Source organism: Leucoraja erinacea, chromosome 18, assembly GCF_028641065.1.
Source record: "Leucoraja erinacea ecotype New England chromosome 18, Leri_hhj_1, whole genome shotgun sequence".
Taxonomy (NCBI): domain Eukaryota; kingdom Metazoa; phylum Chordata; class Chondrichthyes; order Rajiformes; family Rajidae; genus Leucoraja; species Leucoraja erinaceus.
The window spans coordinates 16,588,530-16,613,603 of record NC_073394.1 but is presented as its reverse complement, the minus strand read 5'-3'; the positions used below and the strand labels follow the sequence as shown (position 1 = coordinate 16,613,603).

Below are 25,074 nucleotides of genomic sequence, written 5' to 3'. Positions count from 1 at the left end.
TGCTCGTATTTGGTATATGGAACCTGGAGCACCTGGAGGAATCCCATGTGATCACAGGGAGAATGTGTAAACACCACACAAACAGCTCCTGTAGTTAGGATTGAACCTGGGTCTCTGGCGCTCTGCGGCAGCAGCTCCACTGCTGCGGCACTATGCCTGCTGTCTGTAACAAGTTTGCACATTCAGATCTCATGGGTATCCTCCGGTTTCCTCCCACATCCCAAAGTCGTGTGGGTTTATAGGTTAATTGGCCACTGTAAATTGTCCCTAGTGTGTAGGAGAAAGTGGGATAACAGAACTAGTGTGAATGGGTGATCGATGGTCGGAGTGGACACAGTGGGTCAAAGGGCCTGTTTCCATAATGTATCTCTAAGCTAACCCTCTAGCAATGACTTGTCAGAATAAGGCAACTGGTTTTAAATATATCTAAAAAGATATCGTACATTCTCTTGTGTAATTTCAAAAATGTGCTTTTAATACGCATTTTTATATAACGTGTATTTTGAAAAAAGATACATGAAATCTCATGATTAAATTGTACATTTAATCTGGAGTTAGGGTATATAAAACCATTAACACAGCAAATAACAACAGCAAGATGAATACAATGTTGCAAGGAACTTGAATTTATATACAACAATGTGCCATATAACACCTTTAACATTTAAATATTCAAATGTGCCTTTTGGAATGCTATCAAATAAAATGTTTCAAGAATTGCAAGAGCTATGAGGACAGATGAATGAAAACCTTGGTTAAAGAAATTTTAAAGCATATTAAGAGAGGAAAGAATGAAAGTGTTGTTTAGGGAAGGAATTTCAGAGCTCAGGTTTTGGTTGCCTAAAGTGACCAATAATGGTGATTAAATTTGTAGATGACATAAAGTCCAGATTTCAAGCTGATACCTTATACCAATAATATCTCTCAGGATTGTAAAAAAATAAGATTATAAAAATAGGGAGGATGAGGTAAAGGAAGGATTTGAAATTAAGTAGTATTTTAAGATCAAGGCTTTGGCTAACCAGGAGCCAAAGTCCGAAAGTAATGGATGGTGGGTGATTGAGACATCGCGTTATGTCGTGTTTTCAGAGTGTAAGGAGGAAAGGCTGACTAGAACAGAGTTGAAATGGTAACAAATATTACGGCTAAGCAGAGGCCAGAGTGGAATGAAATCATGTAGTGGAAGCTGAAATATGCTGCCCTAGGGATGGTCCAAATCTGTGGTCTGAGGTTCATCCAAGATTCAAATATGATACTATAGCTGTAGACAGTTTCATAGGGAAGATGGAGTCAGTAGCTACAAAGTGACACAATGACTGTATTCCCAATGTGTAGTTATGGGACGTTTCTGTGGAGCATCACACATGTGGAAAGTGATGTTTTTTCTAATGTTTCTTAGGGACACCATGGAGGTGAGAAATGGGATACCTGGAATAGATCCTGGTTGGAAATCGAGGTAACATTTTTGGTAGGCAAAGAGAAGTAATTGCATTACATTTTTTAGATCCGATTAAATAGATTAGAATGGGATCAGGAAAATGCATTTTCATTTGGCTGGCAAGTTCGAGGGAATGAGCCTGAATATGGGTTGTGAATTTATATGAGGGACCTTTCTGAGGCTATAAAGCCGATTAAGAAACCCTGTAAGCTACATCTCAAATGTCACTGGTATAATGAAGCAAACGAGTAGATTGATCTATTGTCATTTTGTTCCATCACCAGAAACTCTTCGGATTCTGATTGGTGACATTGTTGATCACCTTTCTTTAATTCTATTTGTTCCTGGAGTTGGATGGAGCGGGCAAGAATGTACTTATTGTTCATGTCCAGCTGCATAAGATCTATTAGTTGTTAAAGTGTTTTTAAGCGAGTTATGGGGAAAAAGCCAGAACAGGGTACTGATTTTGGATAATCAGCCATGATCATATTGAATGGCGGTGCTGGCTCAAAGGGCCGAATGGCCTACACCTGCACCTATTTATGTTTCTAAGGCATCAGCGTTTGTTAAGAATGAGTACAGCTGGCCAATAATAAACCTAAATAATAAACCTAAAAGCTATTAGGGAATAAAATGGGTTTTAAAACAATTCAGTAACTTTCATTTTCTCCCATGCCGGTAATTCAACTTTGCAATGGCGTTGATTAAAGTGCTAGCAAATCATCTTCTAAGAAGGAGGTTCATGTGTTTTCTCCGGAGCTGTCATTCGAGAAGTGTGATCAAAGGAGGATTTTGCCTTTCTGCAAGGTTAAGAGCCAATTATGCACTGTTGTACTATAATAAGAAAGTATGAAAATAAATAAATTAACTTTTTAAAATTTTTCTTTAAAATGTTAACTTGTTATTTTGGTTAAAAAATACTTCATCCAAATAGCTCTTGAGTAGAGAATAAGGCAAATACTAAATGATTGCAACAATACCCTCATGGACTTGCTTATTTTACTGATAGATGGGCCATGAAGTAGATTTTTAAACTCACCAAGGGCAGTCAAAGTAAAAGTTTATGTAGTAAAATAGTACGTTTAGTCAAATCTAGTTTGCATTCTTAAAACCTAGTATTGGCATGGTGTCTGATCTTATTTTGTATGGGTAACATGTAACAATCTTGACGCATTCTATTGATAATAAAAGGTCACTGACTTGCCTCATGAACACATATTCTGCCTCCTTTGTGAGATTGAGTGAATTTAAATCTTCAGATACTGGAATTTTTCATCTCATGGAAAATTAGCAAAGCTGACTTAACAGCAAATCAACTCTTTCCATAATTCTGTTTACCATTTTTGCCCCCTTTTGCTCTGTATTACGCACTACTCCAAGCTAAAGTGATAGGAACATGCTATGAGAAATGAGAACATTAGAAAACTTAGCAAATTAAAAACTTGTAGGTGTTGGTACTATGGATGCAAACTACCAATTATTTAAAGGTGAAGAGTACAGTTCCACAAGATCATTACAAACAATGTACTTAAGTGAAATCATATTGTAAATAAACTATGTATATTAATAAATGTTTTAGATTTAAATAATTACCCATCTACAATGACATAAAGAAACATCCCCAATACAAGTTTAAAACAACAAGACTGCATTTGTTAGAGCACATACTGCTATATAAACACATTATTTATTTGTGGTTCATTTTTTTGTAAGTAACTGACATTTCATTATGTTTAACAATGTCATGTACTTTGTTGGAAATATTTGTGTATAACGTGTCAATCTAATTTAGATTTGCATTTTGTTGGTTCTTTTAGTACTGCCCCAGTTTTAAAGATAGAACATGTCAAAATATTTATGGGATTGTTCAGTCAATTAACATATTAGAAAACAAAACAAGTACTGAAGTTTTGTTAATTGCAGAAGTTTAAAAAAATAATTTTGTGGCCAACAAGTACCTAAAAATTGCAATTAAATTCTATGTTGGCCTGATATATACAGTAATCGATCACTATCAGCTTTTGAAAAAAGATGATAGGTTGACTGAAATACTGATTAAATTGCGACATTCAATCTTTATAAATTTTCATAATGCAAAACTGTCCTGAAATCTATATTACTGCATGTTTAGTCAGTATTTGGTTAGATTCATGCCAAAACAAATTGCCAATTTGTCAGCAATATCTCAATTCCACTTATCACAGAGACCACAGAAGTGGCTGGGTTCAATTTTAATGTATTGGCATCACCCTTTTTGCACTTATCCCTGAAAACATAAATATAACCATTGCAGCTAGCAATCTTCCACAGGGAGGGCACACGACTCCAAACCTCTGGGAATCGCAGTCTGGTAAAGCTGTCAAGCAGTGGATTGTAACATACCAAGGAATCTCCCTCAGCTACAATAAAAATCAGGTCTTTGTGAATAGCAGCATGCATACGGCCTGCAAAAGGGAGGAGATACGACTTTAACTGGCACATTCTGGTACCTGTGTCAAAACACTGGATGAGACGCGATGGTTTGGTAAAGAAGTCCAGGTCATTCTCTTCCCCACCCAGTAGATAGATAGTTCCATTAAGGTTAACACCAGCCGCGCATGACACTGCAGTGTCCAGCTGATTTGTTTCGACCCACACATTATCACAGACCACATAATAAATAACAGCACTGGAGAGCGTATCCTGAAGGGTTTTTCCACCCAATGAGTAAATGGCATCTTCACTTGGGACAGATACAAGCGTGTGCTGCAGGCGATCTCTTGGTAGTGATGCGCATTGTTCCCAGTCCATTGTCTCCATGTTGCATTTCCACATCCGACGTGGGATAGGGCCACCCACAACATACAGGTCACTTCCATGCTTGCATGCAGCGGTAATCTGCTGTCGTAATCTATTTTGTCCACTGACACTGATAGCATCATCATCACAGTGCAAAGAAACAGCCAGTGAGTGTGTCCGTGTGTCTTCCTTTCCAATCAGATAAATATGAACTATTTCACCAATTTCCTGTTTGAAATATAAAATAACATTGTTATTTTGGTATTTATTTAACAAGCTTAAATAAATGCAATTGAAGGCAAAACTTATTATTGGACATACACCAGAAGCTTATCTTTAGATTGAATGATTAATGGGCCGGTTCCACTTAGGCGAGTTTTTCCCTGCAAACATGATTGTTGGAATGTGAGTGATGTTAAGGTGGCTGAATTTATTATTCATCTTCAGTTGCCAGAGTTTGAAGAGCTCTTTTTCTTATGATAGCTGTATTTTAACATGTGGGCAGGAAATTCCTAGATATTGATCAAACAGAAACAAAACAGGCCCAAATATTGTGATGTGACACAGAAAAATTTAGAAGTAATTATATCCTACAGTTTTGTTTCTCTTGTTGACAATGGTAGCAGTGACAAGGAAGATCCAATCAAAATATAAACTATATAAAATATAAATATAAAATAAACAAAATATAAATACAAAATATAAAATGTTTCTCACATTCGCCATTCAGCCCATCAACCTTAACTTTCAGAGAGCACCCAATCACTCATTCTCCTGTTTATCATCTTGTAAGCTATCTGTTTTCACATTCCTATGGGTCTCCCTCAATCTCCTGCCACTCACCTATACCAGCAATAATATTCTGCTGATTTACACTTGGAATTGTATTAATTGCTGTATTTATCACTATTGTATGTACACTGTTTATTCTGTTACCGTCATGTAAATAAGGAATTTCATTGCATCCTGGTGTATTTGACAATCTGGGGAAATTTAGAAGAGTAATTTAACCAACAAGCAAATTTTTTGGACAAAGGAGGAAACTGGAGAATCAAGTGCAACCAATTCCACACAGATAACACTTGAGGTTAGATCCCTGGATCTGTGAAGTTTGTCTTGAGTTTTGCACTGGTAAGTAATTTTAGTTTCAGTACATTTCTATTTCCGTTGAAACATTTACACTTATTGGTTTTAATGTACAGTACCTTTAAACTGGATAACAGGTTCTCAGAGTATTGTACTCGCTCTTCCTTGTCATGGTCAATCCAGGTTTCTATCGCTTTGGCTGGTTTCTGGGAGCTGGGAACGCCATCTAGAGTATCATAAAAGAAAATGTTATTGTTTTGAATCTTCCTATTATTTATAACTAGAGTCCAGACTGTGGCTCAGGACTACAGACTACTGACCCAATTGTTCTTGTCTAGGACTCCACCAAGGTATTTTGGAAGTAAGCCTTGATATAGGCTTAAACACACAGCACAGGCCCTTCAGCCCAAATCATCCTTGCATACTAAGATGCCCCATCTCAGCTTGTCTGATTTGCCTGGCTCATATGAGAAGAATAGATCAGGAAGATGCACCGAGTCTCTTGCACAGAGTTGGTGAATCGAGGACCAGAGGACATAGGTTTAAGGTGAAGGAGAAAAGATTTAACAGGAATCTGAGGGGTAACTTTTTCACACAATGGAAGGTGTATGGAACAAGCTGCCAGGGGAGGTAGTTGAGGCAGGAACTATCTGAACATTTAAGAAACATGGATAGGACAGGTTTGGAAGGATACGAACCAAACACGGGCAGGTGGGAATAGTGTAGCTGGGACATGTTGGCCTGTGTGGGCAAGTTGGGCCAAAGGGTCTGTTTCCACACTATATATCCTTCTAAACCTTACCTATCCATGAAATGGTCCAAATGTCTTTAAAATACTGTTGTACCCGACTTAATTACTTCATCTGTCACTTTGTTCCATGCACCCACCATGTGAAAACATTGCCCCCTCATTATCCTGTTAAATCTTTCCCCACTAAGCTTATGCTCTCTAGTTCTCCATTCTCCTATACTGGGAAAACAACTCTGTCCATTCATTCTATCTGTTCCCCTCATTATTTTATACACCTTTAGAAACTTATCCTTTAGCATCCTGCACTCCAAGGAATAAAGTCCTAACTTGTCGAACCTCTCCCTATAGCGCAGGTCCTCGTAAATGTGAATTTTTAATGTTAGTCAGAAGTCCACTGTTGCTTCCTCAATCTCCCAACACATTATGTCCATGACATGCGAGGAGATGGCATTGCAGGGATCAAATGCTGCAGTAAGCAAACGTTGTAAGAAAGTCTGGCAAGCATTTTTCTGCAGACCCATGAACAATTTTTGCATCACTGCCCTTCTAAAGAGGAACTGTAACCCAGCTGTAACCCAGTTAGTGCTGGCATCTCCATTACTCCATTACTCAGGCTAAATAGTTATGACTTTGGAAATGACAGGGTCTACTGACAATATCAGCTCCCTGGCCATGCTAGCCTGATTTTGGTGAAATAGAAAATCTTTCCACTGTTGCTTTGATTTGGGTCTGAAGAAGGGTCCTGACCTTAAACGTGGTCTGACTATTCCCTCCACAGATACTGCCTCTCATGCTGAATTCCTCCAGCACTTTGTCTTTTGCTCAAGACTGGCAGCATCTGCAGTTTCTTGTGACATAATTCTACTATCTCTCATTCCTGTTGCGGAAAACAAAATCAAGGAAACTAATGTATTCATTAATCCTATTATTTGTACATCCTTGTAGATTTTGGGACTAAATACCTAGACTAAATAAAGCAAGATACACTTGGAAGCACATTAAATGGCTTTGTTTACTGCCCTTCATCCTGGTTAATCTTCAGACATCTGTAATTAATCAGTTTCCTGTACTGTATTAAAGTGTTGCACATATTTCCAAAAGTAATTGATTCGTAACAAAAATTATAGAGTCAACTATTCTACTTTTCAAAGTGCTTAAATCAGTAGACCATTAATATCCTTGTTTGTCAAAACTTTTTTGGCAAGCTGAAAGCTGTAGATTGTGCGCCTATTTTAGATAAGTGAATGCAATACATTTAATTCAAAGGAAGTCCACCCAATAAAACATTCAGTTTGTCTAGAAGGAACTGCAGATGCTGGTTTAAACCGAAGATAGACACAAAAAGCTGGAGTAACTCAGCGGGTCAGACAGCATCTCTGGAGAAAAAGAATGGGTGACATTTCAGGTCGAGACTTCTTCAAGAAACATTCAGTTTCCTCTATAATAACAAGTTGAATGATTTTGACAGTATTTGACTCCCAAAATCAAATTCCTCTAATGTTGCAAAACATACTTGGCTAATAAAGTATGATTATTATTACGATTATGAAATGGTAAACCAGGAGAGTAATCAGCTTAATTAGTTTGCAAAATGCCATCAAGCCTTTGGAATAGGAACAGAGTAATTACGTTAGAATGAAACTAGGAATGAGAGGGTTCAATTACTTGGAATGACTAGTTACATTAGGTATGTTCCTTGAGTGAAGAGGTTACAGGAAGGTTTCAAAGTTATTCAAAATCATCAAGAGGAAAAACAATTTATATTGGCAGGCTGATAATCAATGGATGCTGTCAAAAGGATTATTTTTGTGAGGTAGTGTTATTAATTAGAAAACACTGTCTGGAAAAGTGATAGAAGCAAATTTATCTGCACATTCTGATGGGAATTGTGTATATAATTGAAAATGGAACGTTTGGATTGATGGAAATAAAAACAAGAGACTAATTTGACAGCTCTTCCAAAGAGTCAGAACTGGCATGGCCAACTAAATAAACAGCTTAATTAGAAAATAATAGAATGGGTCTCATTTTTTTAACGTTCAGACACGCATTAAAGGCATTTAATTAGTCTTTCAGGAAATTGATTAATTGGTCAATATCCTCAAGGGCCAATTAAATTAATTATTGTTTTCTTGTGTAAGAGGGATTTATTTACTTATTTATTTTAATCACACCATGACACATTCAAATAAATTTTAATAGTAATAATCAATCCTGTTTTGTATACTCCTGTCATTAGTAAGTTTCAGCTCAAAATAAAAATGTAAAAATATTTTTTTAAAAACCTGAAGTTAGCTGCATATTTAGGATCACATAATTTCCAAGACTAAATTGAAAAAACTATTTATTAAAAAATGTATATATAAAATGCAATTGCTGCAGAATACAGGAATAAATATGAACATTTTTTCTTCTCTAGAAAGGCTGCACCATTATTTGTTACATAAAAGGCCTAGCCTCCTGGTAAAATTATCTTAGATTTTGGACAGCATATACATTTTCTCCCATATATTCCTTTAATTAATAAAATGTTTAAATGTCCCCATCGTGTGAAATGTTAGATAAGCACATACCTTTAATGATGTCCGTGAACAATCTAATGGGCAGTTTCACAAAATCTTCCGTCTTGTGAAGCTGGGCCAGGTGTGTTTTTGCACACTGTTTTGCCGCAGTATACAGTTTCTGGTCACTGTGCTGATCTGCTAAACACATGACTTGTAAACAGTTCCTGATATCAACTGTCCGAGCCAGAAACCGAGAGCATTCTTCAAAAAGCGAGGTCAATTGGTACATATCCGCCACTTCATATGTTTCCTGAAGGTCCTCCACTCTTAGTTTTACAGTTCCCCGGTAGATATAGTCCACAAGGAGCTGGAAAACGCTCGCATTCACATCTTTTAATTCTATAACATCATTGTGAGCTTCCTTCAAATTAGAGGTGAACATGGAGCGGAAGAAGCAGCTCTGAGCAGAAAGAACTAGCCTATGAAGCTGGAATTCTTTACCTTCCACAGAGATGGTAACATCTGCAAACAACCTGTCTTCAAGACACAGATCCATTATGCTCTGAGCAACTCGGACAGAGTGTAATCTGTCTGTGAAGGTATAGCTCATAAAATAACTCTCTTCAGTTGAACCGGCAATGGTTGCACCTCCCATGTCACTCGCTGGCTCCATAATAACTGGCACAATCAGATCCTATGGGAATAAAATTCATAATACCATTTTTTCCCCCTATATTGCAAAATATCACCATATTATATTTGGTAAGTTGTTTTGTCTAAAAACACAAACACCCTATATCATACATTCAGTATCATGCAGGGGTCAAGGAAAGAGCGTTCACGTCATGGCCCTGTTTCCACCTATCTTTCCACCACTACTCACAAGAAGCGCAAGACGCCATTGTTTGCAGATGCTGATAAGTGTGTTCAGCTCTGTCTGAACAATTTGTAATCTTGTGATATGGACTCAATAAGAAGTAGTATCATGCACAAGGATCTTTTAGTCCATCATTTATGTGATGGTTAGAAAAAGCTACTTAACCTATCCCACTTAACAACTTTAGTCAGGTAATTCTTCATTTTACCTCTTGTTTCTTTCTTAAATAGTGGAGTCACATTTGCTACCCTCAAATTTTGCACAAATTGTTCCAGAATCTACAAAACTTTGTAATATGACAACTAGAGGTTACATCATCATTTACATGCCAGTGTGTTTAGACAGTCACTTCTCCAAAACCTCTGGGATGTAAATCATCAGGTGCTCCGAACCTACATTTTCAGCTCATAAATACTTCTCTAGTAATATTTCTTTATGCATAATTTTCTTTTGCTTTCTTATTTGCACCACCTTTTTAGCCTATAAATTTTCTGGTAGAATTTATGTAACTTGCTCTAAGATGATAAATAGAAAAGAGAATAGAATAGAATTTTCTAGTATTCTTAACCCAATTCAATGTAACTTCTCCATCTCGGTCTGTGCCAGACCCTAATTTCCACTCACCTAATCTTTTCCTATCTACATAACTACGGTTCTTATAATCAGTTTCATGTGTTTCTGTTTTCCTGTATCTATAGTAATTTATTGGTCATCCTTTGTAGAATTTCAAAATGCTGCCAATCCTTAGATTCACTGCTTTTCTTAGATAACATTTTTTTTTTTAAAGAATTTTCATTTTAATATGCGAGTATAATGAAGAAAATCACCGTTGAATATTACATCTTGATTTCGGAAAAGGTACATCGGTTTTCAAAATCGGACATTTCCAATAGAACTCTATCATATTTACTCTTTCCAAAGATAAAATAACTCACTCGGTGCCTTCAATATTTTATATTCTTTAAATGATAAGCTAATTTGAAGATTCCTTTCTACGCTACTTTGACACCAACATTTTACGTTCGGCTTACTGCCATAAACCTGCGAGCAAATGAATGTAAAGACAAGAGAACACCCTAAATATTCGGAGGAAAAGGCTGCACATTATTGGCGAGCATCGGCGTAGAAACGGAGCTGAGGGAGCCTGGCCACACATTCGTGAAGAGCCGGGGCCTGTGAGCGGCCCGAGTGACTGCAGCCGAGGGACTGGAAAAGCCCAACAACAACAGATTGGCAGCGGCTTCTGGTGGAGAATATATAACAGCCGTCCATCTGAGCCCCATGTCCTCTCACAGCCAGAAAATTGAGGAAATCCCCTCGGGCCTAGTGCCCGTTAACTCACTGGTATTATTTTGCCAAAAGGACTGCTGTTACCTAGTTTGTCACCTGTCGGCCAGAGGCGCCGCACTCAGCTCCGCGTCCAGTGAAGGGGGGAAGGGTTAGTGTGGGACCCGCTGTTGGTGCGGCGGGGAGGGATTAGTGAGGCACAGCCGGCTGCTGCTTCCGTTCCCATTGCCATGGCGGCCAGGCTTGTGAGTTTGGCCTGCGCTGGGCTGCGGAGAGGCTTCCGGAACTCGGGTGAGGAGGGGGCGGCGGCGGCGGCGGCGGTGAAGGTGGTGAGGTGGAGACGGTGGGGTGGCGGGGAGCGCCGGCCCATACAGGCGGTGGGAGGGTAGGCAGGGCAAGGCGGACGTGAGCCATGGTGCCGCTGTTTGACCTTCTCTCGGTGACACTGCTGGCTGCTTGCTCCAGTCCAGGGCCACTGAGGATCGACAGGGTTGATGGGAATAGGGGTTGGAAGGGGAGACCAGGCAGGGCACGGACAGGGTTGGTGGCGGAACAACACAGGGTCCTATCAGAGTGTAGGAGGATGTGGAGACTGCAGAGGACACCAAGGTCTTCCCGTACTGTCTGCTTTCTGCATTTAACCTGTGGCAGGAATGAACGAGGAGAGTGAAGGCTTTAAACACTTTAACTTCCCCTTCCATTCACATGCTGACCTTGTGTGTAGGAAAGAACTGCAGATGCTGATTTAAATCGAAGATAGACACTAAATGTGTCTTCAACCCCACAAACAGCCATCCACCATTACCTTCTGGCGTCTCCCATTCAGCCACTGTTGAATCCATTTTGCTACTCCTGCATTTATACCCAACAGTTGAACCTTCTTAACCAACCTTCCATGAGGAACCTTGTCAAAAGCCTTACTAAAGTCCATATAGATAACATCCACTGCTTTACCCTCGTCAATTTCCCTAGTAACCTCTTCAAAAAATTCAAGAAGATTAGTCAAACATGACCTTCCAGGCACAAATCCATGTTGACTGTTCCTAATCAGACCCTGTTTATCCAGATGCTTGTATAAGATTATCTCTAAGTATCTTTTTCATTAATTTGCCCACCACTGAAGTCAAACTAACAGGTCTATAATTGCTAGGTTTACTCTTAGAACCCTTTTTAAACAATGGAACAACATGCGCAGTACGCCAATCCTCGGGGACTGTTCCCGTTTCTAATGACATTTGAAATATTTTTGTCATAGCCCCAGCTATTTCTACATTAACTTCCCTCAATGTCCTAGGGAATATCCTGTCAGGACCTGGAGACTTATCCACTTTTTTTTGATATCCTTACTAATCAAGAATCTATCAAACTCTGCCTGAGAAATACCCAATGACTTGGCCTCTGCAAAATCTCCAGAAAATTCCACAGATTCATCATCTTCTGACTAAAGAAATTCCTAATCATCTCCTTTCTAAAGGTACGTCCTTTTATTATGAGGCTATGCCCTCTGGTCCTAGACTCTCCCACTAGTGAAAACATCTATCCGCATCCACTATCCAGGCCTTTCACTAGTCTGTAAGATTCAATGAGGTACCCCATCATCCTTCTAAACTCCAGTGAGTTTAGGCTATGTGCCCACAAAAGCTCATCTACGTTAACCCAATCATGCCCTGGATCATTCTCGTAAACCTCCTCAGGACATCCTTCCTTGGATATATGGTCCAAAACTGCTCACAATACTTCAAATGTTGTCTGACTAGTGCTTTATAAAGCTTTAGCATTACATCCCTGTCTTTATATTCTAGACCTCTCAAAATAAATGCTAACATTACATTTGCCTTCCTTAATAACGATCCAATGTACAAATTAACCTTTTGAGAATCTTGCACCAGCACTCTCAAGTCCCTTAGCACCTCCAATTTCTTAATTCTTTCCCCATTTAAAAAATAGTCTAGACCTTTACTCCTACTACCAAAATGCACGAATCTACACTTTGCTACACTGTATTCCATCTGCCACTTCTTAACACACTCTCCCAACCTGTCCCAAGTCCTTCTGCAAAGTCTCTGCTTTCTCAACACTACCTGCTGTTCCACCTATCTTCGTATCATCCGCAAATTTGACCACAAAGCCTTCAATTCCCTCATCCAAATAATTGATACACAACGTGAAGAGTTGCGGCCCTAGCACCGACCCCTCTGGAACGCTGCCAGTCACTGGCAACCAACTAGTAAAGGCCCCCTTTATTCCTACTCTTTGCCTTCTGCCATTCAGCCAACCTTATATCCGTCTTCTCTCTAATACCATGGGCTCTCATCTTTAGAAGCCCCATGTGGCATATTATCAAAGGCCTTCTGAAAATCCAGGTAAACAACGTCCACTGACTCTCCTTTCTACTTCTTCTTCTTATAGGATTCCGGCAGTGTAGACGCTGCTAAGCGTATTACTGCTCTCCACAGGTCAAAGTTTGAACTAAATTCTTACATACAGTCCTGTAACTTGCAGGAATTGAAGAACAGCCCTGGATATCAGTTGATGTTTCTCACTGTGTCCAAACAAAGATGAAACAGAAAAAGCCTCAACTCCAAGTCCTGTCAGTCTAACAAACAATACTTTTCTTTCTACCCTGTACTTTTTACATTCTAGGACTGACTCTCCTTTGTACACTGACTCTCCTTTTATTTATATCCGCAAATAATTCCAACAGAAAGCTTTGTTATGTGTTCCATTGTTGACATATAAATGCAACACTCTCCCATGGTCAGGAAAGCTGAAGATTTGGCAGATGAAAGACTAGTTTGGGTATTCCATTTTGCCCCATTTAATTTGTTAAGGCTGTTGCCCCACTACCGTTTGATCCTATGATTGAATCAATGTTATTACTCTGCATTTTACCTTACACAGTGGAAATTCAGGTAGTACGTGCCACCTGGGCTGCCATTTAGCCAGTTCATTGCTGATTTGTACTTCACTCGACTTACTGTTAGATTTCACATCCCTTTATGCCTCTACATGGATTTCATATTTACATTTTCAATTGTCCCAGTTTTTTGGTACGTTTGAGCTTTTTATATTTTCTTTTGTGTGAAGTTGTATTTTCTGACAATACTTCAGAACGGCTCATTTCCACATAGCTTATCCCCCCCTTGTGGAATTCTATCACCAGAGAAAATGATTCTCTTTACTCAATTACATATTTTAATTGTTGTTTTTGATCAGGGGAATACAAATCTCTGGACCCTATCCTCCTGAAAATTTGATATTGAAACATTCAAGGTTTATATCCTTCCTAACAATGAGGCCACCATTGATTGCAGTATTTTGAATGTAGTTTCAATCTCTTTAACAACTTTCGTGAGATAAATGTCAGGGTTCCATGAATTTAAAAAAATGTACTCAGATTTTGTGACACCTGACAGAGTGCAACTAGTAGAATGCCACATGGATCATTTTCTGACCCTCAATTATGTCCTATCTTAGTTTTAGTTTAGAGATACAGTGCGGAAACAGGCCCTTCAGCCCACCGCGTCTGCGCTGACCAGCGATCTCCATACACTAGCACAATCCTACAAACGAAGGATAATTTACAATTTTTACTGAAGACAATTAACCTACAGACTTCTTTTTGGAATGTGGGAGGAAACCAAAGTTCCTGGAGAAAACACACACGGTCACGGGGAGGACGTACATACAGTACCCGTAGTCAGGATCGAACCTGAGTCTCTGGCGCTGTAAGGCAGCATCTCTGCCACTGCATCACTGTGCTGCCAAACTTAAAACCCGCACCTTATAGAAACATATAAAATTATAAAAGGACTAGATGCTGGAAAAATGTTCCCAATGTTGTGCGAGTCCAGAACCAGGGGCCACAGTCTTAGAATAAAGGGGAGGTCATTTAAGACTGAGGTGAGAAAAATCTTTTTCACCCAGAGAGTTATGAATTTATGGAATTCCCTGCCACAGAGGGCAGTGGAGGCCAAGTCACTGGATGGATTTAAGAGAACGTTCGATAGAGCTCTAGGGGCTAGTGCAGTCAAGGCATATGGAGAGAAGGCAGGCACGGGTTATTGATAGGGGATGATCAGCCATGATCACAATGAATGGTGGTGCTGGCTCGAAGGGCCGAATGGCCTCCTGCATCTATTTTCTATGTCTATGTTTCTATGTATCTTTGGGACGTTGGAGGAAACTGGAGCACCCGGAGGAAACCCACGCGATCACAGGGAAAACATGCAAACTTCATACAGACGGGATCAAACCCGGTTCCCCAGCGCTGAGCGGCAGCCACTCTGCCAGCTGCTCCATGCCAAACTATCTGCTCATAATATAGGGTAGGATAGAGTGTAAGTCATCAGAATTAGTAGAAAAAGTAAAAAATATGAGAGTGTATACTGTAGTGGGGATATTTGAACTCTTGAACAAGATAAAGGTTGAGTGAGAGAGGAAATGTAGTTTTATGTAGGAACGTGTAATGCCATGCACTTCAGTGGGAGAACTCAAAAGGCAGACGTTTGAGAGATTGTTTGGAATTTAGCATGGATCTTGCTTGCAAATCCAAAAACGATAACATTTAAGTGCAACCAGTAGTTAACAATGCAAGTGGCACATTGGGTGTTATTTCAAGGGAGTCAGAGTTCAGATTTAGAGAAGTATCATTACAATTATGCAGGGTTTTGTTGCATACTGTTTTGAACCCCTTATTTAAGAAAGGATATACTACCATTGGAGACAGTCTAAAGGGGACATGTGGGTTATTCTATCAAAAACTAAAAAAAAGTTGCATCTCTTTTTGTTTGTTTAGAAAATTGAGTCACACAAGATCCAAAGGGATATGATAGAGTTAACATTGTGTTTTTGGGAGAGTCTTGAACGAGGGCAGCTAATGTCAAGAAAAGAAGGAAGTAATTTAAAACAGAGGTGTGTATGAATTTCTTCTTAAAGAAATTCTTCCATATCTGGAATTTGCTAACCCTGGACAATTATGCAAGCTAGGTCGCAGGAGGCATTTAAAGAAAAATTTGGTAATTTTTTGAAAGATTGAGGAATTAACGACCATGTGAACAGGCATAGAAGAAGAAGTGAATACTGGGGCATATTAACACAATAGAAAACACTGCTTTAACGATTCCAAGATATTTGGATCTGAATTCTGCAATATTACGTCAACCCCACCTACCTACCTATATTCCTACTTCTGGATCCATATATTATGCATTTTCTTTCCTGATCTCACATTTTTTATCTTTTCATCCCCGGTCTTAGTCCACCCAGCTGCCAATCGAAACTCTCCCTCACATATTTGCACCCGCTCCACTCTTCCACCTTCCTCTGCCTTGCCCTACTACGGGGTCAGACTGAAGAAAGGTACTGACCCGAAATGTCACCTATTCATGTTCTCCATAGATGCTATGCTACCTGACCCGCTGAGTTACTCCAGCACTTAGTCTTTTTTTGTCAACCAGCTTCTGCAGTTCCTTGTGTCATTCTGCCCCGCCCCCAGACGGAACAAGGATAGTGTTACTGGTCGTTACTTTTCACCTCACTAGTCGCAATATCCAACACATTATTCTCCAACAGTTCTGCCATCTTCACTGTGATCCCACCACATCTTCCCACCTCTGCCACTTTTCACTTTCCACAGATCCCTCCACAACTCCTTGGTTCACTCATCACTTCCCACACAAGACCACCCCCTCCTCAGGTACTTTCCCCTGTAACACCTGTCCCTATACCTTCTCCCTCACATCTATGCAGGGTCCCCGCAGTCCTTTCAGGTTAGACAGAGAATCACATGCACCTCCTTTAACCGGCTAAATCTTCCAAGGCTTGCTGTATATCCTGGTTGCCAACAGTTTTAACTTCCCTTTCTATTCCCATACTGACCTTTGCGTTCTAAGCCTCCTCCAGTGGCTTACAACACAATAGAATGAACATTGAATTCTCCAATTTTAAGTAGCTAACGTACAACCTCCCCCTTCTCTTCCCTGTGCCCCCCAACTGGATATGTACCCATTTCTCCCTTTCTCCTGTCCCTGTCCTCTTCCGCCTATATTACTTCCTCTGGCATCAAATTTCAAGCCTATTCTTATCTCCCTTTCTCACTATTTTTGTCTCTTCATCTCTGGCCTTTATCCACCCATTGCCAATCAATCATCACCCACCCCCCCCCACCCGTCACATGTATCTGCCATCTCTTGCCAAGATTTGTCCCATCCCCGTGTCTCTTCCAGCTTTCTCCCCCCTACTACTATCATCTGCCCAATGTTGCCAACCCAAAACGTTGCCCATTCATGTTCTCCAGAGATGCTGCTTAACCCACTGAGTTACTTCAGCATTTTGTGTCTTTTTCTTATAAACTAGCAACTGCTGTTCCTTGTGTCTAAAGGAAGCGTATGCCAGGTTTAAAAAGATGGAATCAGACAGGGCTTTTGAGGAATATAAAGCAAGGAGAAAAGAACTCAATCGGCCAATTAGAAGGTACAAAAGGGGCCACAAAATGGATTTGGTGAGTCAAATTAATGAAAATCCAAAAGGCTTTTTATACCTACTTTAAAAGCAAAAGGGTAACAGGGAGAAGGTAGAGCAGCTCAAGGATTGACATGATTGAGTTTTCTGGGGAGGTGATGAAGGTGATCGATGAGGGGAGGGTCATGGATGTTGTCTACATGGATTTAGTAAGGCATTTGATAAAGTCTCCCCGGTAAACTAATCCAGAAGAGTAAGACACTGTTCCAGGATTACCAGTGACTTGGGTTCAGAACTCGCTTACTGTTTGAAGGGGTAGGTTTGTGATGGAAAGACAATATTCAGGCTGGAGACCTTGGCTGCTTAAATGTAGAAGAGTTGGTTAGTAAGTTTACAGATGCCACCAAGATTGCTGGGGTTGGGGACTGTGATGAAAGCTGTCAAAGTATGCAGCAGTATATAGATCAGCTACAGAAATGGGTGGACAAATGCCGGATGGCATTTAATCTGAGCAAGTGTGTGGTATGGCACTTTGGGAGGCCGAATGTAAAGATAATGAATGAATGGCACCCTTAACAACATTGATATGCAGAGGGATATTGGGATCCATGTCCACAAGTCCCTGAAACAGGCAACACAAGTAGATAGAGTGGTAAACAAAGCATATAGTATGCTTGCCTTCATTGGTTGGAGCATTGTATGTAAGAATGTGGAAGTCATGATATAGTTTTATAGGACTTTGGATAGGCCACATTTGGAGTATTCTGTGAGTTCTGGTCACACTAATACAAGAAGGATATGGAGGGTTAGAATTGGTGCAGAAGAGATTTATCAGAATGATGCCTGGATTTGAAGATATTAGTTACAAGGAGAGGTTGGGTTGCTTTCTCTGGTGCATTGGTGACTGAGAGGAAACCTGATAGAAGTTTATAAAATTATGAGAGGCATAGATATGGTGGACAGTCAACCTTTTTCACAGGATGGGCATCTCAAATATTGGAGGGCAGAGCTTTAAGGTGAGAGGGGCAAAGTTTAAAGGAGATGTGCAGGGTAAATGTTTTACACAGAGGATGGTGGGTGCTTGGAGTGCGCTGCCAGAACAGTGGTGGAGGCAGACACAATAGTGGTGTTTAAGGTAGATAGGCACAGATATGCTAGGAATGGATATGAGTAATGTATAAGCCGATGAGATTTGTTTATTCTTGGCATGTTTGGCACAGACATTATGGACTGAAGAGCCTATTGCTGCATTGTACTTTTCTATGTTTAAACGCTGAAGCCCTGCTACAGATCCCAGCTGGCACCAGTACTCTAATTCAGTTATGTGATGTGTTCAGCATTTTCTTTCTCTCTGTACCTGCATATTACCTCCTAACCAAAAACCTTCACTTGTCAATAGGCTATTTCATTTGTATTACTGTTAACAATCAATGTTTTTAAATAGGATAAATGTTAACAATGATGCTGAGACTATTTTCTTGTGCCTAGTATAATACCATGACATTATTTACATCTAGCTGTCCAGAATAAAAAACAAAGCGTTGTCACTTTTGAGATGTAGGGGTCGTGAGTTCTCCAGAAGAGTCCTAGATTATGGGCAAAATTGTTTGAACCTTGACTTGTCCTGTGTCTCGATGAGCCAAGGCTGATGGACTTTTAAAGAATCCCACTTTAATTTTGTACTCGTTATATTTTAAGTTATATCACTTATATTTTCAGCTAGTGCTCCATTTAATTAACGGTCACTTTTTATTCCTAATGTTTCTTTATCAAGTGTGATTTTGATTTGTATTACAGTTTCAGTTTATGTAAAATACATAGATTCATTTTTAAAATTATTTTGATCCAAATGAGATGTTAAAATCTTGCCTGTGTTTTTATCTTAGCCCCGGGCTGGAGTGTTTCAGTATCGCAAACCAGGTATGAGGGATCGACCCCCGAGACACGACGTAAGTAACTGCCAAATGTTCTTTTAATTGTATCTTGGTTTTAATATGCAAATCCACAGACGACATTGGGAAGCTTCCAAGTAAAGGCGCTCTTTTACAGAGAGTTAGTAATTATGGTTCTCTACTTGGAGAGCAAAACAATTTTTCAAGAGTGCCACATAAGAGAGGATTCAGTTACAAGGAAAGGTGGTGTGGTATGTAATAAAGGTTAATCTTTTACATTATGATTAACATGTGCTTGGGGTTGAATTGGAAATTTAAGTTAACTAAGCAACATAATATGTGAGGTGGGATTTTTTATTTCATTGTTCTCTAGGATGAAAACAGTATTGTGTGTTTGCCATTGGTTGTGCAGAAATGGTGATGAGCTTTTTTCTAACTCTGCTGAGGTCCAAGTGTTAAAGGTACACCATGGTGATACCCTGCGTATCTACTGTCCTTATCCTTGTAAATGAAGGTTTCTGCTGTGTGAAGTGCTGCTGTTTTGGTTTTAGCAAATTATTGCTTAATGTGCTGCAGATGATTAAGTCAATGGATGTGTTGCCTACCGGTAATCTACCTTCATCGAAGTAATGTTGAACCATGATTAATGTAGATTCCCTCATCCAGATATGGAAAACATTCTATTACAGTCCTGACTTGTGACTTGGTGATGGAGAGGTTTCGGAAAGCTAATACCAGGTGCAGACAAGTCCGATTTTAACTTGTTCCAATTGCAACACCATTTATTAATACTTGGATTTGGAAAATAAATTGACTGACACATTGAGATTTGTTGGAAAAATGAACCAAGAAGCCTGGATGCTTTTAATGGGGGAAAAAAATATGATAGAAACTCCATACTTGTGGTTTATCAGGCATTTTATCTTGCAGCAACTGTCAGACCAAAGAATGAACTACAGTGGAACCAGCTATCCCAGTTTGGTGAATATGTCGCTGACATTCTTCCCAAATATGTCCAACGCATTCAGGTAAGCTGTATGATCTATATGAGCTGCCTGAGCTGTAGGGAGAAGTTGAGCAGGCTCAGACTTTATACGTTACAACACAGGATGATGAGGGATGATCTTATAGAGGTGTATAAAATCATGAGAAGAATAGATAGGGTAAATGCACAGAGTCTTTTACCCAGAATAGAGTAATCAAGAACCTGAGGGGCAACGTTTTTACACAAAGGGTGGTAAGTTTATGAAACACGCTGCCAGAGGAGGTAGCTTGAGCCATGTACTATTACCATGTTTAGGATAGGTTTAGAAGGTTACGGGCTAAATGCAGGCAGGTGGGACGAGTATAGATGGGACACGTTGGTTGGCATGGGCAAGTAAGGCCGAATGACCTGTTTCCACACTGTATGTCTCTGTGACTCTCTATGTCCCGCTGAATGTTTTTGGCATTTTCTGTATTTATTTCAAATTCCCAACACCTGCAATTATTTTTTATTTTTCTTCAATACATATCTTTGTCTTGCCTTTGTTCAATAGGTAACTTGTTTCAATGAATTGGAACTCTGTATCCATCCAGATGGCATAATACCGGTGCTGACATTCCTGCGAGATCATACCAATGCCCAATTTAAATCGCTTGCTGATGAGACTGCAGTGGATGTCCCAACTCGTCCGTTTAGATTTGAGGTAATGGGATTAAAGGGTCAGGGCTACAGTTATGAAGTATTACATATATAGCAGCTTTTAAATTGTGCATATTTTATTATGAGAATTTCAAATTACTTTGTATTTATTAGATTTTACTTAAAATGCTTATTGCTTGTGCCGAAGCATAAAATATATTGGGTAAAATGTTGTCTAAAATGGAAGACTACTTCCTTCCAAAGTAGATCTTGTATGAGAAGTAGGAACAGAACAGAAGTGAAAGAGTTATGTGTGCAGTGCTCTAAGAACAAAATAAATAGCAAATGGCATAGGTCAGGACTCTGACAATCTTCATCAGATCACACTTTTGAGTGAAATTAACAAAAATACATGTGAGCGGCATGTGAGTGCATAGTCTCAAATGAACCTTACAACAGCATCTTTATCAATGAGACACCATTGCCAATTGGATATTGTCAATTACACTGAGAATGGACTTCAACGTCTTTATTTCTTGAATGATGGCATAGACTTCATACATGCAAATATCACTGCAATCACCTATCAGAAAATAAAGCTCAAAGAAAATTTGCGTATTTTGTTTGAACACTTTTCCACACATCACTTCCTTTTGATGCTTAAAAAAGTATAGAGTTAATCATAAACAAAAGCCATGATAGGAAAATCCAAATTGCCAAATCACTTGTTTAATTCCATGCATGCATAAATATAAAGAATATGCAATGATGTATTTCAGAGTTTTACAAAAATTAACAATTTGTGCAAGACTTTCATTTGTTTCGGTGTATCTTGTATCTTGTTTCAGTGTTCTGATTAATGATAGTCATGATTGAATTTTAAGATAACTGCTTCTTTTGCAATAGATTGTATATAACATGCTTTCGCTGCGGTTTAATTCTCGCATACGTGTGAAAACTTACACCGATGAGTTGACGCCGTTGGATTCCTTAGTACCTGTGTTTCAAGCTGCAAACTGGTATGAAAGAGAGGTGAGCTGAAGCAATACAATGATTTTTTTCCAGCTCAGGCAAAGGGCATTGATCTGAGATTGATTTTGTTGCTCTCACAATGAATATAAGCTGACCTGAATTCTTGAGGTGGGAGGTTGCAACCTTCACGTGGTCCGCCCTGTTTCAACGAATGCAATCAACCTGACGTGCATAATCAAATAAGATCAAATAGAACAAGTTGTCCGTCAACTTTAGGCTGTGCACGACATACGCAAGAAGAAGACCTGGATTCTCCTGTTTTATTAATAGTTTGCCTCCTGGAAAGGCAAGACAAAGTGCAATGCTTGGAGGGATGTAACCTTAAGGAGTGGTAGATAATTGAACTAAGAGCAGAGCAGAGCAATAGTAGATATCGGAGGCTAGAGCTTGCTGACAGAATCTGATAGACCGGCAAAGAAGAGGTTCAACAACATTCTGACAGCCTATTAATTATTAATGAGGGTAGATTATTCATTTAATTGAATATGAAAACAAGGCTTTAGGTAGCTAGTTGTAGGCAGGATTGGAGATCAGTATGAAGAAAACTACAAATCATTGCTTTATCGTTAAATGTCTAAAAACCAAAGGTAGACTCCAGTCTCAATGGGACTTCTTACCTGTTCTGATGAGAGATGTTATTTAAATGATTTATTTTTTTATAGAACTTGCTGAACTACTTTGTACGTTGTAACAAATACCAATTGAAGGTTGTGTGTACAAATTCAGGATGGCTATCTAATTTGGTGGAGGAAAGTTGCTTGTGGATGTCAGTAGTACAGATTTGAATTTTTAATTTGAGGAATGGCATCAGTTTTGGGGGCATCCAGCCTTTGATGGCTCTTAATTTATCTGGAAAGAGCAGATTTGATAAACTGGGTGACTTTTACTTCATTGATTTGTTAAAATTTGAATTCCAAGTGAAAAATCATGAGGCTTTTAGGGTTGAATTGGACTTAACTGTTGTAAGATGCTTATTTTCCAAAAGCAGCCACACAATTAATAATACGATTTAAAACAACTCTACTGCGCTTTGGGATGCAAGCACGGAAAATAGGACATTAGATTAAGTCAAGATACAATAAATGATCTAATTCAGAAGTGACATTTAAGTAATTTATTTATTATGTATGGTTTTATAATTTAAAACATTTTATCCAGTAGATAATTTTAGATTTTGTAGGTTGGATGCACAAATTTCTGATGTCTTTCATAAATATATTGAATCTATTAAGTCTACAATTTAAAGTTTATAATTAAATTAGAAATGTCTACTATTCATTCCAGATTTGGGATATGTATGGTGTATTCTTTGCTAACCATCCAGACCTGAGACGAATTCTTACAGACTATGGATTTGAAGGCCATCCTTTCCGCAAAGACTTTCCACTGTCTGGCTATGTGGAGGTATAACATCTGGTTTCTACAATAGTGTAGCTATCAATTTTTTTTAATTGACTTTTGCTTTTCTCTACCATTCACCCTGCTCCTGAAATTTCTGAAAAAAGTTTTGAGTATTGCGTGCAGTATTTGGAGTATTGCCTGTAGTTCTGTCGCTAAGTGACAGGAAGGATGTGGAGATTTTGAAGAGGGTGCAGAGGAGGTTTACCAAAATGCTGCCTTGTTTAGAGGCTTTCAGGTACAAGGAGAAGTTGGATAAACTTGGATTGTTTTCTTTGGAAGGTCTGAGGTTGAGGGGAGACTTGATAGACAGTCAGAGCATTTTACCCAGGGTAAAAATGTCCAACACTGGAGCTCATAGTTGTAAGGTGAGAGGGGGAAAGTTTAATGGAGATATACATGTCAAGTTTTGTATACGGTGTTGGGGGGCCTGGAAGGCATTGCCTGAGGTGGTGGTGGAGGAGATTTGAGGCTTTTAAGAGGCTTTTAGATATGCAAGTGCAAGGAATAGAGGAATATGGATCATGTACAAGCAGATGAGATCTGTTTAATTTGGCACTAAGTTCGGCCCAAACATTTTGGGCCTAAGGGCCCATTTCTGTGCAGTACGTTCTAGGTTCTAAAAATCTGCAATGCAAGCACATCCGCTATTTAGAAATAATTAAACATCAATGTTAATTGTTCGATCTCATGAAGTATGTCACCCATGTTACTTGTTATCTTTTCTTCCAGGTACGTTATGATGATGAAGTCAAACGTGTGGTTGCTGAGCCAGTTGAACTATCTCAGGAATTCCGCAAATTTGACCTCAATAGCCCGTGGGAAACTTTCCCAGCACATCGTGAGCCGGTTGAATTACCAAAACTTGACGCTGGAGAGAAAAAGCCCGAGACAAAGTGACTAGAGACAGCTGCATCTTAGGGAAGGCTCTGCGTAATATCACTTCTCACGTGGACCCAAGTAGCTGTTGTACTGTAACACCAAATGGTCTGTGTGATATTTATGTAAATAAATTACTTGTATAAGGTTGCTTTGCTGTAACTTTAATTGTATTTCAACTCTTAATAACTCCGTGCTGTGAAATTTGCACTTTTAATTTGGACATCTGAATAATAGTGAGATAATGATAAGGCTGTTTGATTTGGCCCATAAAAACTACCAGTTCCTTTGTTTTTACAGTTCATATTGCTTGGGTACTGGATTTTATAGTTTAGTGATCGACTGAGTCAAATCTAAATGTGGCCTTTATCAAGTCTTTCAAAACCAATGAATTTTAAATAAACTGGAATTTTGAAATTGCCCAGCTTCAGCGAAGAATGGGGCAGGAGACTTGGTGGTGAGGAGATTTATGGGTATGTAAGAGGATATGGAGGGAGAGATGTATTTCTCCTCAGCTTTTACCGTGGAGAAAGACATGGAGACTGGGGAACTGGGTCAATTAATGGAGATGGCCTGAGGAGGTTTAGGAGGTGCTGGACATCCTGAGGAGTATGAAGGTAGATAAATCTCCTGGGCCTGATTAGATATATCTGAGGACACTGGGAGGCTAGAAGAAATTGCAGGTTTCTGAGAAACTGCCCTGGCTGAGATATATAAATCATCATTAGACATGCATGAAATATTGGAGGGTGGTTAATGTTGTGCCTCTATTTGAGAAGGGCTGAAAGGAAAAGAAAGAGAATTACAGACCAGTGAGCCTAACACTTGTGGTAGGCAAATACTGGAGAGTACTCTGAGGGATAAGGTATATATGCATTTGGATAGATGGGCTAATAAGGAATAGTCAGCATGGGCTAGCACATGAGAGATCATGTCTTCAAAATCTCACTAGCTTTTTGGAGAAGTAACCAAAAAAGTTGATGAGGGCAAAACATTGTCTACATGGACTTCAGCAAGGCATTTAATACAGTTCCGCATGGTAGGCTACTCTGGAAGGTTGGATCTT

General features: G+C 39.3%; 2 protein-coding genes across 4 annotated transcripts; one reads left to right on the top strand and one right to left on the bottom strand.

Annotated features, from left to right (window-relative positions):
• Positions 1-365: 365 nt before the first annotated feature.
• kbtbd4 (kelch repeat and BTB (POZ) domain containing 4) lies at positions 366-10,945 on the bottom strand. 3 transcript variants are annotated; one of them, XM_055649384.1, is made up of 4 exons: positions 10,809-10,945; positions 8,627-9,251; positions 5,422-5,528; positions 366-4,444 (listed from the first exon to the last, which is right to left on the bottom strand). In XM_055649384.1, the coding sequence occupies exons 2-4, from the start codon at positions 9,228-9,230 to the stop codon at positions 3,587-3,589; spliced, it is 1,569 nt and encodes a 522-aa protein (XP_055505359.1). In that variant the 5' UTR covers positions 9,231-9,251; positions 10,809-10,945; the 3' UTR covers positions 366-3,586. The 3 variants fall into 3 exon arrangements, with proteins under 3 accessions (XP_055505359.1, XP_055505360.1, XP_055505361.1); XM_055649385.1 differs by lacking the exon at positions 10,809-10,945 and adding an exon at positions 10,262-10,794; XM_055649386.1 differs by lacking the exon at positions 10,809-10,945 and adding an exon at positions 10,370-10,794.
• ndufs3 (NADH:ubiquinone oxidoreductase core subunit S3) lies at positions 10,860-24,158 on the top strand. The gene is made up of 7 exons (XM_055649387.1): positions 10,860-11,012; positions 19,070-19,132; positions 20,006-20,103; positions 20,614-20,763; positions 21,606-21,731; positions 23,016-23,135; positions 23,862-24,158. Exons 1-7 carry the CDS (start codon positions 10,952-10,954, stop codon positions 24,027-24,029), a joined length of 786 nt encoding a protein of 261 aa, XP_055505362.1. The 5' UTR covers positions 10,860-10,951; the 3' UTR covers positions 24,030-24,158.
• Positions 24,159-25,074: the final 916 nt, after the last annotated feature.